Here is a 14,758-nt window from a genome sequence, read left to right as displayed (position 1 = left end):
TTTTCTAAAGCTTTTACTTTGAAGGCCTCACCGCAGAATTAAAGTCTGCTACAATGTGCACCGTGTAAGGGCCACAGGGGTGGAATTGAAAAATGTCACCATGCATGAAATTAGGCGAGCCCGCCCAACCCTTGGGTCGGGCAACTTTGTTGTGTGCACTTGTGAGTGTGTTTGTGTTGTTCAATGTGTGTACTTGCGTGTGTTGTGATGACATTTTCTGGCTAGTGCTGAGGTGTGGGGTAGAGAAGTCAAGGCCAGCCGGGGATGTGTATTGTGCTCCGATGCTCTGCTGGTTTGCACCGTCAGACTCGAGGCTGCAGGGGAATGAATCGGGCCCTCTGTATGCACTCCCTCCCTCCGGTCTTACTGGAACACCAGCGAATCTCTGCTGCTCCGAGATGGAGGCAATGCTGAGTCGTGTCTGTGTGTGTGTGTGTGTGTGTGTGTGCGCGGGTGGTTTGTCAATTATAACTTTGAAAATTGATTGTTTTAGTGTTTATAATGGGAGTTGTTCATAATGGGAATTTTATCTGGGGAAATTAGTTCTCCGCCCTGAAATAATTTGCCACCAGACGCGAAACCTTGTCAACTGTTATGGCACTGAAGTAGAAAGTATAACTATTTACCTGATAACGGTGTGGGGATGGTTTTCGGTTCGTTTCCCGGCCTGTCATGGTGCATGCGTCAACGATTTGTCTAGACGCAGAATAAAGTATGGTGTACTTTCGGTGGCTGGGAGTATACGATTCCTGAATGCTAGCTAATGTTGTCACCCCCGCCCTGTCACCTCTCTCTGTAAAGGCTCAAACAATGGCTTCTGCCTTCCAGGAAAGTCTTAGTCACTGCCTGAACATCTACTTTTAGTTCGGTCGCGAACTGAAAGGTCACGGCTGCATTGTGCAACACTGAAATAGCTCGGTTTCAAGCATTTTAAATGAGTTTACATTTTTGTGTTTTTTGTTGATTATGTTTTGTTTTTGTGGAACATAATCTCTTGTAAATGATTTTCCTCTGAGTTAAGGAAACGTTTGACTTCCACATCACTGTGGCTCCCACCCTGGCAAACATCTTGGGTTGGATGTATTGATGCCCGATCGGGTGGTGCGTTAGCAGGATTGTTATATTCGGTCTGAATTCAGTCTTCCAGCCACAAACTGGGAGACCTACTACCTAATTGGCTTCTTCCACTCTGACAAGCTTTTGTCTGTCTGTCTGTCTGTCTGTCCTCCTTATTTTCCGCTATAAACCAGTCCAAGGAGACACTGGCTCATGTCCTGATTACAGGTTAACCTCGTCGTCTGAATGTGTTTGTTTTAAACCATTGAGCCCCACTATCAGAGGTGTGTTTGTGTGTGTGTGAGTCCCCACTGACTCAGTGATGTCCTCCTCCTCCTCCTCAGTGCTGAGCCTGGAGCAGTACCAACAGCACCAGGCCCAGCTGGCCCTCATGCAGAAGCAGCAGCTGGAGCAGATCCAGCAGCAGCTCGCGGCCAGCGACGCGCCCTCCGCTGCCAGCACGCAGGTCAGTACGCCTGCTAGGTGGTAAACAGCGCCGCGAGCCGGCTCACACTGGGGGAGTAGTTGGTACTCAAACACACGCAGTGTGGCTAGGTGGTAATCAAACACACACAGGGTGGCTAGGTAGTACTGAAACGCACAGTGTGGCTAGGTAGTACTCAAACACACACACTGTGGCTAGGTAGTACTCAAACACACGCAGTGTGGCTAGGTGGTAATCAAACACACAGTGTGGCTAGGTAGTACTAAAACACACACAGTATGGCGAGCTAGTACTAAAACGCACACAGTATGGCGAGCTAGTACTAAAACACACACAGTATGGCGAGTTAGTACTAAAACACACACAGTGTGGGTAGGTAGTACTAAAACGCACACAGGGTGGCTAGGTAGTACTAAAACACACACAGTATGGCTAGGTAGTACTGAAACACACACAGGGTGGCTAGGTAGTACTGAAACAGTGGCGAAACAGGGGCGAGCTAGTACTAAAGCGTACATCAATAAGCTAATGAGAGAACTCAATCAAGCCAGTTAGCCAAGAGTTCCCCCACTGGTCAGAAGGCGTGTCTGTACTCAGTTGGGTAGAGCATGATCATGAGGTCACCACACATTGGTCAGTCGAAAGAAATACATGCACCCCAAATTTGTAAGACCGATAAAGTAATAATTTATCTTCATCTTAGGGGTAAACACTAATAACGTGCTAACTAACGCCGTTATTCAAGTAAACTGCTGAAATAATATGAAAGACTAGTGGACTATCAGGACTACTTCTAGCACGTTTCCCGGTTCGAGGCCTTGTTTGCCCCGTCCTTTGGGAAGCGGGCGCATCCTCTCCCTCCTCAACCTTACCTCTTCCTGTTTGGTAATGAATAAGGCTGTGCTCTCCACGTTCACAGAGTGTTTACCTCTGCCCTGCACCATCCTAATAGTGTCTGTCATTTCTCTCCCTTCTGTTTCACCCTTCATCTTTCGATCATTACTACTCCTTTCGGTTCTTCCTGTCTCTTTTTTGTCTCACTTTCTTTTCCTTCTTGGAAATCCATCTCTTCCACCTCTTGCTCCATCCCTCTGTCCTTACCTCTCTTGCTCTTTCTTTTCCCCTGCTTTCGTTCTGTCCCTCCTCTCTACATTGTACTCTTCCCCCCCCCTCATAACCTTTGTCTCCCTCCCCTCCCCTCCCAGGGCCTGGTATCTAAGACCCTGGACCAGGCCAGTGCCCAGTTCGCCGCCTCCGCCCTGGTCACCAGCGACCAGCTGCTGGCCTTCAAGGCCAAGGAGGAGCCGGCGCCCAGCGGCGTCAACGGGGTCCTCCCGGCCTCAGGTGGGTGTCCGCTCCACAGCCCGCCTCCTACCCCCATCCACCAATCACAGAGCGCCTTTCTGTCACATGACCGCAGAGGGTTCCGCCCATACTGTTGGATCTACTGCGTCCCGCACAAATCCATGATATATATCCTCCTTTTTTGGTGTATTTACTGAAACGGACAAAGTAGAAGAATGCTAATCCGATTTCGTTTACATTCAGGGCACTTGAGAAGACGCTTTTATCCAAAGTACCGACGTACATTAAGTACATTTCTCAGGAGAAAGAGAAACAACAATGTAACTCTGTCGGTACAGTAAGGATGTTCATAAACCAAGTGCACAGCACTAACCATCACTAGGTTAACCCATTCCACGTAAACAACAGACAGCTAGGATAAGAGTACATTAAGTACACGACGCTAAGTACTGTACACACAATAAGAGCGTACAGGAAGTGCCATGACTTCATTCCCCTCCCCCTAAACCTGATGCCGGTGTTAATCGCTCTGCCCCCCCAGGTGTGTTCAAGGGCTTGCACCCCTCCCCCGCCTCCTCCGCCCCTCACCGTGGCAACCAGCCCCCGGCCCCGCCCGCCTCCGGCCCCGTGTTCCTCCAGCCCTCCTCCAAGCCCGTCGTCGCGGCGTCGCCCAGCCTGCTCTCCTCGTCCCCGCACACGGCCGCCGCCCTGGGGCTGCTGGGCCCCTCCCCCCCCGCCGGCCCCACTCAGGTCCTCATCGGGAACAACCTCCGCCTGAGCGTGCCGTCGGCGGGGGGGCTGGGCGCGCGCCACCTCCCCCGGGCGCTGGGCGGCGTGGCGCCCTCTGCCTTAAAGCTGGCCGCCGCCGCCGGCCTGCCCCTGGCCAAGGGGCCCGGAGCGCCGCCCGTGGACCCCCGGTGAGACCCCGCTCGGCTTCAGGAGGGGCCCCCACACGCTCGAGTTCAGGAGGGGCCCCTCATAGGGTCTATAGGGGCCCCTCAAGGGTCTAGTTTAGGAGGGGCCCCCACACGGTCGAGTTCAGGAGAGGCCCCTCATAGGGTCTATAGGGGCCCCTCAGAGGGTTAGTTTAGGAGGGGCCCCTCAAGGGTATATAGGGGCCCGTCAAGGGTCTATAGGGGCCCTCAGAGGTCTAGTTTAGGAGGGGCCCCTCAGGTCCAGTTTAGGAGGGGCCCCTCAAGGGTCTAGTTTAGGAGAGGCCCCTCAAGGGTCTAGTTTAGGAGAGGCCCCTCAGAGGTCTAGTTTAGGAGGGGCCCCTCGGAGGTCTAGTTTAGGAGAGGCCCCTCAGAGGTCTAGTTTAGGAGGGGCCCCTCAGAGGTCTAGTTTAGGAGGGGCCCCTCAGAGGTCTAGTTTAGGAGGGGCCCCTCAGAGGTCTAGTTTAGGAGGGGCCCCTCAGAGGTCTAGTTTAGGAGGGGCCCCTCATGGGTCTAGTTTAGGAGGGGCCCCTCAGAGGTCTATATTAACCGTTGTATGAAGATAATAATAATAATAAATGAAATTTATATAGCGCTTAATATGGTACCCTAAGACGCTTACATAAGGATAAGGAGTTCTTATTGAAATAGTCATGAAAGTTGGGTTGAAAGCTGATTAAAGGTGACACACTTTACCACCAGGTGTGAGGGTGATTAGCCGTGAAAAGCCATTTTGAAAATCTGCCTCTTCTGACATCACAAGTGGGCGTGTCAAGACGTCTAGATGTACGACGGATAGATGAGCAACGTTTGGTGGCTAGGGGGACACGCCCATCCACCCCAATCACACTCACACCTGGTGCTATGATATTTCCCCTGTAACGTCTGGGGGGTGGTGTAATGTTGGATTCAACCCCTCCATATCTGAGGCCTAACCTGTAGGCCTTCTTAAGCAAGAGGCCGCAGCTCCTCCCTGCTGCTGAAGGGCCTGCATCTCAATGAGCTGCTCTGATGGACGAGGAAGTCACAGACTAGTTAATAGTTAGTGGCTGTTGAAGTGTGAGGGTAGTCGAGGTCTCAATGGGTCATTCACTACTGAAGGTGTGTCTTAAGATAAGATAAGATACAACTTTATTAATCCCCCGTAGGAGAAATTTGTTTGTTGCAGAACAGCCCAGCAGCAATGGAAGGACACAAGAAAAAATAACAATGTAATAAATAAATACAATAAATACAAAGTGCTAATGCATAAGTAGACGCTTATAGTTAAAAATAAGGACAAAAACAAGACAAACAGAACCAACATCAAGATGGGTGATGCATGTACACATATATACGCATACGTAAACACACACATGCATATGCAAACTTATGAATGGGTGCTTCATCCAGTCATTCCTAGGACACCCTTCTGGGCTGGGTGATTTGACCTAAAAAATTAAAATCTGATTTTTTTCAAACCAAACCCGATTATAGATTTTAATCTATTTTTTTCTGTAAGGGAAAAAATAAATAAATAATAATTTTGGATTTTATCTGAAGAATAACAAGATTAACAAAAGCAAAATAAATCACACCCATCTCCCACTGTGCTGCGCGCCTCAGTTTAAGATGTTTTAAAGCATTCATTCCAGCCCTACCTTCAACACCCCTGACCCCTTATGACCCCTAACCCCTGATGACCCCTGACCCCTGGACCCCGGTGACCCCTGACCCCCACTGACGAGTCTTCCTCCTCAGGGAGAGCCGGGAGCCCGAGCCGCCGTCGCTCAGCAGCATAGTGGACAACACGGTGGCCATGGAGGTGACGTAGGGGCCGCCACGGGGCCCCCAGAATCCTCCCTGGGGGGGCGGAGCATCGGGATGGCCGAGCGAGGGACGCCGCTGACGCCGGGACCGGGATGAGGTCGGAGCTCCGGGAACGACGGATCCATCCGCGGAGACTCGGCGGCAAATCTCATCTCTCAACTGCGTTTTTCTTAAACCGCTCTTTGTTTGTTTTTGTTTATTTCGTTTTTTTTTTTTTTTTTTACTTTGATTTCCTTTTTTTTAATGTTACTGCTAAAAGGTGGAAAAAAAAAAAGATTGACATCTGTAAATTATGAATATGGCAAGAAGAAAAAAAATGAATTAAGTATATGTACAGTAACTTCACATTTGTACTTTCCCCTGTTGTATATATGTTACTTGGATACAGAAGTGGTCCATTTGTGATGTTTTGCACTTGGGTTATAAGAGACTGTGTGTCTGGTGTGTGTGTGTGTGTGTGTGTGTGTGCGTGTCTGGTGTGTGTGTGTGTGTGTGTGTGTGTGAGTAAATTAATGTGTTGGGGGTTCAGGGAAGAGGGCCGTGTGGCGAGAGACGGAGTTGTACAGAGAAACCTCTTTTTTTTTCTAATCACATCATGTGCATGGTGCGGAGTCTGCTGTTTTTTAAAAATCTATTTATTGTGCTGTGTTTACAGTTTTTATTTTATTTTTCTATGATTTTGTATCGGTTTTCGTTTCATTTGTACACTGTACTTTTCGTTTGTTCCTGTGCGGTAGTGTATGTTTTCTGGTAGCTACGGTCTCCTGGGTATATATATATTTTATTTTATATACATGTTGTGAACACACAAAGCAGGTCTGACACCCTTCGCTCCTCACCCCTCGAACTCTTTTGTAGTTTGATTTCCTTTGGTCTATCGGTGGTGGACTATGCTACTGGCTTGGGGTGGATGTCTGGATGGAAGCACTCCCCCTCCCCCCTCTCTCTCGCTCTCTCTGTCTCCCTCTCCCACCCCTCCCCCACCAACCTGACACAAGGAACAAACCAGGGATGCGTCTCTTCCTAGAAGTGGCCTCCACCTCTTCTGAATCAAAGCACTATTATTTTTTTATCCGTTTCTATATCAATGCTGCTTTTCTTTTTCCGTTCCAGTTTCTGTTTATAAAAACCACAACACAGATTTTTCAAGAGTATCAATTTGTTTTTGTCTTCCTCATCCTTTTTCCGTTCTTGAACTCGGTTTCTTTGTTTTATTCTTAAGGACTTGACTCTTGCTACTTGTTCCTGCGTTAGCGACGTAGCTGCTACGCCGCTGTCTGCTAAATCATTCCAGTTGTTTGACTACAAAACCGGCTGACGTGAGGAAGGAGAAGAGCCACGGGACCCATTAGTTTCCTCCTGTCTTTCTCCTCCTCTCAATCCCCCTCGTTCTGTTTTTCGTCTTTTTAATTTTGTTGGTTTTTTTTATAAATATTTTTTTCTTTTTGGAAAAAGAATCTTCACGTGGCTGCGAGGCCAACACACCACGTATCGGGTGCCTTCCTCTGGGGAAAACATACCTCTCTTCTGTGAAGAGTCTGGCACAAAGATGGCGCTACTTAGTAGCAGTTCTTGTCTGTGTCATGCCCAGCCCACTGGCAGGAAACATACTACCGAGGTTTATACACGTCCCACACTGGGGGCTGGGGGGGAGGGAGGGGAATAGAACATTAAACAAGAGAAAATGTGACAAAACTTTCACTAAAATATGACAATAAAGCCCAGGGCATTAAATGTGAACTGATACAGTGTTGTTGTTGTTTTTTTTATGTGGATGTGTTTCACAAAAGTCTTTCAATTTGTAAAGTAGTGCAAATCAATTCACAGTAGAAGTTAAGTAATTAACGTGCATGTCCATTTAAACTAATGAAATACCAGTGAGACGATTATTAAAAACAAATTGGAAATAAGATATTCCACAACGGTCACTGGAAAGTAGCTCTGGTAGGCGCTCATTTGTGTGTATAGTTTTTTTCTGTTGGGTGTGCTTTACCAAAGTGTTTTTCAAATTTGAAAAGTTATGCAAATCAAATCACAAGTTAAGTAATTAGAAAATAAATAAATACAAAAGTAAATTCCCTGCAGTGCATGTCCACATAAATGAATGAAACCCCAGTAAGACGGTTGTTAAGGGGCCACTCAAACTAGGGCCGCGGCCCCGTGCCCGATTTCATTTGCATACTAAAGTCTAGAACGTTTGGCTAGTGTGACCACGCCATCCGTATTCCAGCACGGAACAGCCCCGTGGCCAAAGTACAGATGCTAATGAGATGACACACGCGGCTACGCAACGTGAGCTGGATGACGTAGTCCTTGCGCGACCCTTCTTTCTTTATAGGTCCATGCCCTTCTTCCCCACAACAATCATTTTAAACAATGGCGGCTAGCGGTTCACGAGTGGGTTTACGTTGGTGCGACAGTGAAGTCGAGTGTTTACCTGAAATTTGGGCCAGCGACAGCATTCAGTCGCAGCTGGACACCACGCTTGGTGATGACGTATTTATCGTATTACGACGTGATGACGTATGTAATGAAGGAGCAATCGTGCCCAGGCCACGGCCTTTGGGAGCAGAGTGACCACGGGCCAGCGGGGGGAGTGGGGAGGGGGGGGGGAATCGTGCTGAATCTTCCTGCAGCACGGAACAGGCAAACTTGCCTAGTGTGAGAGCCCACATTCCCCTCCGGTCCGTGGCGCGCACCGCTGTTCGGAGCTCATTGGTAGAGATGCAGAGCAACAGTTCGTCACGAGCCACTGGGGAGAGAAAGGGGAGCGGGTGATGTGGAGTGAATGAACAAGATGCCTCCTCATCCAATCACACCCAGCACTCTGCTCAGACATCACTCCTGATGAGGTCATTCCGGCGTCCACCATCACACCATCACACCATCACATCAGACGGCGTCGCCATGGCAACAACCGAACAACGGGAGCCCCTTTAATATTTAACGACTCTCCTTTTGACAACTGGGTTCTGCCCATGATGACATCCCCGCCCGTGTAAACCACGCCGCGGAGATCGTGGGGAGGGGATGGGGTAGATGACCGAAATGGCTTTTCCACAAAAACGAGATGCAGCTGTTGACCACAGCTGGATCGGATGTCCCGGGCGGCGGCCCTGATTGGACGGGCGCCGCGCCAAGTCCTGTTAGCCTCTCCCGTTTCAGACGAGAACAGGGCGCGGGACGACAGGTGGCGTTCTTCGAGGGAGGGCCCATAACCATGGACCTATTAAAGAAGCCCGTGACAGATTTTGCTGACCCTTTCGGTCTGAAGGGCGAATCTACACACGCGCACGCGCACGTGTGGACCGTCATGAAGTAAACTCGTTAAACTTGCGACGCTACGCGTGATTGACAGTAATGGAGATTTCAGACGTGGATCCGACCGTTCTGATTCATTAGGCTCGCCTGCTGATTGGTTTGGAGCTGAATTGAGTCGTTTTGGAGACTGGTTATTAATTGGCTCAGTCCAATATATTCCTAACCTAATGTATTAAGTCCTCTAAAAATCCTTCAAATTAAAGGCTTGTCAGGGGTCTAAATTAACATCAATCAGGCCCACATAGTGTCTGAAACAGAATTCGGCCCCATCTAAAGCAGTCTTGGTTGCTGCCTTACTATATATCCGGTCAAGTACCACTTGAAGTAGAAAAAAGTAATAATCGGGAAACTCAAATCAAAATACAAATCAAAATTCTCCAGGCAGAGAGAAGCTGTCTATAGCATGAATGACATGCATGTCATTAGGCCGATAGCAGATACTAGATGCTTGTCTCCAGAAGCTTCAGATCTCTCTTTGTTATAAGCCCCCATAGGCCCTCACATCAATAGATCTGTTTTCCCCTCCAGTGGTTCAGTGTTCAGTGACAGACCAACCAAGCGTGTTGTTGCAGCTGTTCACCTACAGCTGATTATCATCTCCTCACAGTCCCATCATATGGACTAAACGAAAAACCAGGAAAAACATTTGGTGATACAGCTTTAGGAAGCGTTTCAACTCATTTTGGGATCTGGATATTTAGTCTTCATGCTTCTGTTTCAGACACTATGCAGGCCAATTTGATGTTATTAATTTTGACCTCCGACAAGCCTTTCATTTGACCTTTCATTTGAAGGACAGAATATATTAGCTTGTGAATATGTTGGACTGAGCCAATTAATAACCAATTTCCAAAAAGACTGGATTCAGCTCCAAACCAATCAGCAGCCTAGCCTAATGAACACTAAAGGCTTTGTCATGGTTCCATGTTGACGCAACGCAATGACCACGCAGTCGCTTTCGACGCAGTCGGGAACCTGTCTTGGTTCTGCGTTGGGTTTACGTCGGGTTTATTTTAGCGGACCAATCACAGCCCTTGGTCCTCCATTGCCTCGACACAAGGTTACAATTTTCAGGAGGCACACGCCAGGCCCTTGTGGTGGACGCAAGGGGGGTCCGCAAGGGCGACATGGGTCCGTAAACCCCCTTGCATTGCTTCGACGTCCAACCAAAACCTTACCACTAACATCCTTCGATCAAATCCAGCCGAAATCTGTCTCCAGAAATGTGTGTGTGTGTGTGTGTGTGTGTGTGTGTGTGTGTGTGTGTGTGTGTGTGTGTGTGTGTGTGTGTGTGTGTGTGTGTAGCTGCTTTGCGCTACAGTAGGTCCAGTGTGTTGGTGGGGGCCCCGTGCTTTTGGGGGTTCCGCTTCCGTCAGGGCGTCTATAGAGCTGTGGAGCTCATTAACCAGGGAGACCCTCAAAGGAGGCTTTATCTGGGGAACTCCTCTCGGACACAAGGACTTCCTGTGTGGGTCTCTTACTCACTGTCATTCCTCCCTCTCCCTCTCTCTCTTTCTAGCATTGTCGGAATTCCTATTTTTAACGCATGCCGTGTGTGTGTATATAATATATATCTATATGGATTTATTAACATTCATGTATTTATTTGTAAACCCTTGCCTTGTCCCTAGGACAGAGTGACACATGAAGAATATGGATGTACCTTTGTGTGTGGGTGTGTGTGTGTGTGTGCGTGCGTGCGTGCGTGCGTGTGCGCGCGTGCTTAAGGTTGTGAGTCATGTGAAGGCTACATGGACATGTTGCTGTAGTAATTAACTTAGGTTTTTATTCTGCTGCGTTTACAACTTACTGTTTGTGTTCTGCGCTTCATTGGTTCCAGTAGTGCAGATTCAACTCTTTTTTTAATACAAAACCCTTTTTCGGGATACCTCTTACACACACCTACGAGATAGAGAGAGCCAGAGGATAATGAAGGCAGGAGATCGAATAGCGGGCTGAGAAAGATAGATGAGGTACATAGAGAGGTTCGGGCTGGCCAGCAGTTTTTATTTGTAGAAAACATTTCTAGGATGAGTTTTTATTGATCCAATTATTTGAATCTCAGCATTGCCCACAGAAATGACCAAGTTATTTTAAGCTACGAGCTAATTCAAATGCTACACATTTCGTCTTTAAGGCTGCAAATTACAATATGTCAACATAAGATTTTCTCATTTGCGAAATGTCATGGAGACATCAGTCTTTATCAGTATGAATGCGTTACGACCCAGTGGAATATATAGTCTGGATGGAGGGTGCTTTGAGGACTCCTCTTGATTGGCATTGACATACCAACGTCTGAAGCGACGTTGCTGTGCCAATGCACGTCAATGTCTTTTTGCAAAAGAGACAATTATCTTTTAATGGAATGAAATCATGAGTGTATTGTAATTGTCATATTGTATGTTGTGAATAGACTTGCGTTACATGTTTAATTAGCAATCTCGAGAGGACACACACACACACACACACACACACACACACACACACACACACACACACACACACACACACACATCCTGTTTTCCAATATCCAATGATTGTAATTACCCACTCCTTTTGCTCTCTCTCCCTTTCAATCTCTCTCCTGCCCGTCTCTCTGTTTCCCGGCCAAGGACTTGTCTTTGTCTCTCTCCCCTCAATGAGAGAAAGCACGGCCTTCACTCTTCCTCCTCCTCCTCCTCCTCCTGTCCTCCCTCCTCCTCCTCCTCCTCCTGCTCCCTCTCCTCCTCCTCCTCCTCCCTCTCCCTCTCCCTCTCCCTCCTCCTCCTCTTCCTCCTCTTCGTCTCTCCAGCAGTGGGTCGTCCGGCTCTCCGTAGAGCAGGGGAGTCCCACACCTCATCCAACACCCATCGGTCCGCAACAATGAAGCTGTTTCATATCAATAGAGGGCAGGGGGGCGTCTGTGATGAGGAGAGGTAGCCCGGGCTGATCGATCGATACCCCCCCTCCCCCCCCCCCCCCCCCCCCCCCCCCCCCCCCAGTCCCCCCCCCCCCCCCCCCACTGCTCGTTTTCGATCACAAAGCCTGTAAGTGTGTTCAGTACGGGCTCCTCTCTGGACGGCTCGTCAGGGAGGGGGTGTAGTACCTGCTGGGAAGGACCCCCACTGCCTCCACATGGTAGATACTCTTCTGGAGGCCGGAGGACACACACAGACACGCAAGCCCGCACGCACACACACACGCACGCACACCCACAGGCCGACAACACAAGTAAAGAAGCAAAACCCCCACTGAGGTCCATTTGAACCTTTGGTCCCCTCTCCTTCAAGGATGGAGAGAGGAGAGGAGGGGAGAGGAGAGGAGGGGAGAGGAGGGGAGGGGAGGGAAGAGGAGAGGAGGGGAGGGGAGAGGAGAGGAGAGGAGGGGAGAGGAGAGGAGGGAAGAGGAGGGGAGGGGAGGGGAGAGGAGAGGAGAGGAGAGGAGGGGAGAGGAGAGGAGGGAAGAGGAGGGGAGGGGAGGGGAGAGGAGAGGAGGGGAGGGAAGAGGAGGGAAGAGGAGGGGAGGGGAGGGGAGAGGAGAGGAGGGGAGGGGAGGGGAGAGGAGAGGAGGGGAGAGGAGAGGAGGGGAGGGGAGAGGAGAGGAGGGGAGAGGAGAGGAGAGGAGAGGAGGGGAGAGGAGAGGAGGGAAGAGGAGGGGAGAGGAGAGGAGAGGAGAGGAGAGGAGGGGAGAGCAGGGGGGAGAGGAGGGGAGAGGAGAGGAGGGGAGAGATGAGGAGAGGGGAGGGGAGAGGAGGGGAGGGCAGGGGGGAAGAGGAGGGGAGAGGAGGGGAGGGGAGGGGAGGGGAGGGGAGAGCAGTGGGGAGAGGAGAGGAGGGGAGGGGAGAGGAGGGGAGACGAAGGGAGACGAGTTTCACGCAAGAGCGGCGCGATCAGTGAGCTGAGGTTCCGTTGCTAGGCGACCAGGTTCGGCGGTGACAAGGTGTCAACAATGGGAGGAGCTGAATGGAGTACTGAATGCGTCGGGCGGAGTGAAGAGCGGGGGGGGGGTTACATATGTGGTGACGAGGTGGAGGTCAGGCCCCCCAATCAACCGCCACGCCCCCACCCAACGAAAAGGGCCAACCGCGGGACGGAGGGGGCGGGGCAAACACGGTACAATGAATACCTGTTTGACATCTGAGGATAACGAGGTGGGGGGGGGGGGGGGGGCTTCGTCTCGCTCTTGCTGTCGCCAACATCTGACTGAGTCAGCCTCAACATCTGGTGTGTTCGTTCAACTCAGAAGTCAGGGACGAACCATTGAGAACGACAAACACATAAACACACTTTGTCTCTTGTCTGTCCGTCTGTCCCACCACATATCCGTCTGTCTGTCTCCCTCCCTGTTCTATCCGTCCAGCTATCTCGCTGTTTCCCCCTCTCTCTCTCCCCCCTTTCCCCTCTCTCCCTCCCCCCCTCTCTCCCTCCTTTCCCCTCCCTCCCCTCCTCTCCCTCTCTCCCCCTTCTCTGTCTCTCCCCCCTTTCCCCTCTCTCTCCCTCTCCCCCTCTCTCTCTCTTCCCCCCTCTCCCTCTCTTCCCCCCTCTCCCTCTCTCCCCCGTTCCCCTCTCTCTCTCCCCCCTCTCCCTCTCCTTTCCCCTCTCTCCCTCTCTCTCTCTCCCCCCTCTCGCTCCCCCCCCCCTCTCTCTCTCCCCTCTCCCTCTATCCCCCCTTTCCCTCTCTCTCTCTCTTCCCCCCTCTCCCTCTCCCCCTCCCTCTCCCCCCTTTCCCCTCTCTCCCTCTCTCTCTCTCCCCCCCCCCTCTCTCTCTTCCCCCTTTCCTCTCTCTCTGCGTGTTACCTCGTCCATCACACGTTCTCATTATGTTCACGACTTTGTTATGTGGGACACATGATATGACATCCATGATATAATCAGATATATCCGGCCCCAGAGGGCGCTGTGTCATCACCGGACGGATCCCCCTGACGACGTCTGAGGACCTCTGAGAGATCTGCCGCGGAGAGGAGCTGTTTAAGCATGCGGGGCAGAATGGGAGCTTGACGGGTCTTTAACGCCCAGGTCAGACCGAAGATTCGCCTCGCAACGACTTGCAACGAGACTGTTTTGGAACGTCGCAGGGGAAAAGTTGCAGCAGTGTGAACTGGTCGTTGTGGCGCGGCTGATGCCGTCGCAAGGAGTCGCAAGGAGTCGCCAGAGATTGAACACGTCAAATCGCCAGGTCCAGTTTTAGAACACAACGACGGAGCTATTTCTCTTCAGCCAATCAGGACACAGCACAGAACAACTTGTACGTCACGGCCTTACTCCGTCCCGGTCCCGTACTGTCCACAGTACACATTAGCTATAACCGTTGTTATGGTTACATCATGTGGCCATTCCCACATGCCCCCCTTCAGACACCTTTTAGTAGGCCTACCGCCATTCCGACAGTCTACCAATCAGTGGCGCCAACTTCATCTCAACATTGGGGGTCATAAATATTTCGTTCAAATGTCCTCATCCTCTCATCCTCCTCAACCAAAAAGGAGCCATTTCAGTATTATTTATTTGTAATTTAATTGATTCATTCCAAATGTTGGTTGTGATGGACCGCTGCTGGCTCGCATCCAGGCTGTTACCCCCCGCCTCCAACCCCCCCCCCCCCCCCCCCCCCTCCCGGCTCTGCATGGAGTCCACTGGTGGTTCTTGGTTCGATTCCCAAAGTCCTCAGGCTAGGCTACAGCGAGTGGCCCCACAGCCAGCGTGACGGTATTTTGTGTAAACAACTTTATACAAAATCAGCGGGTGAGAATTTCCCTGCGATGAGTAAACGCCGAATTCAGTTGAGGCTCTTTCCTTAATGTCCGCCGTGTTTGACATTTGCCGGGGCAACCCGCCCCCCTGTCTACTGGCAGTACTGGCCATGGTGATGGTGATACTGCATCCTGGCTACTGGTACTACTGGTCCT

The 14,758-nt window shown here is 50.5% G+C and overlaps 1 protein-coding gene across 6 annotated transcripts in view; it reads left to right on the top strand.

The window, feature by feature from the left end:
- Positions 1–7,291, top strand: part of epc1a (enhancer of polycomb homolog 1 (Drosophila) a) — a 33,043-nt gene extending 25,752 nt beyond the window's left edge. For all 6 annotated transcript variants that reach the window (XM_030349017.1, XM_030349016.1, XM_030349019.1 and 3 more), the window contains 4 exons: positions 1,401–1,522; positions 2,707–2,845; positions 3,348–3,723; positions 5,479–7,291. In XM_030349017.1, the coding sequence (XP_030204877.1) occupies positions 1,401–1,522; positions 2,707–2,845; positions 3,348–3,723; positions 5,479–5,551 (710 nt within the window). In that variant the 3' untranslated portion in view covers positions 5,552–7,291. The remainder of the gene's footprint in view (positions 1–1,400; positions 1,523–2,706; positions 2,846–3,347; positions 3,724–5,478) is intronic.
- Positions 7,292–14,758: the final 7,467 nt, after the last annotated feature.

Source organism: Gadus morhua, chromosome 23, assembly GCF_902167405.1.
Source record: "Gadus morhua chromosome 23, gadMor3.0, whole genome shotgun sequence".
In the NCBI taxonomy this organism is placed as follows: Eukaryota; Metazoa; Chordata; class Actinopteri; order Gadiformes; family Gadidae; genus Gadus; species Gadus morhua.
The sequence above is the reverse complement of the archived record's forward strand: the minus strand, read 5'-3'. Positions and strand labels throughout refer to the sequence as shown.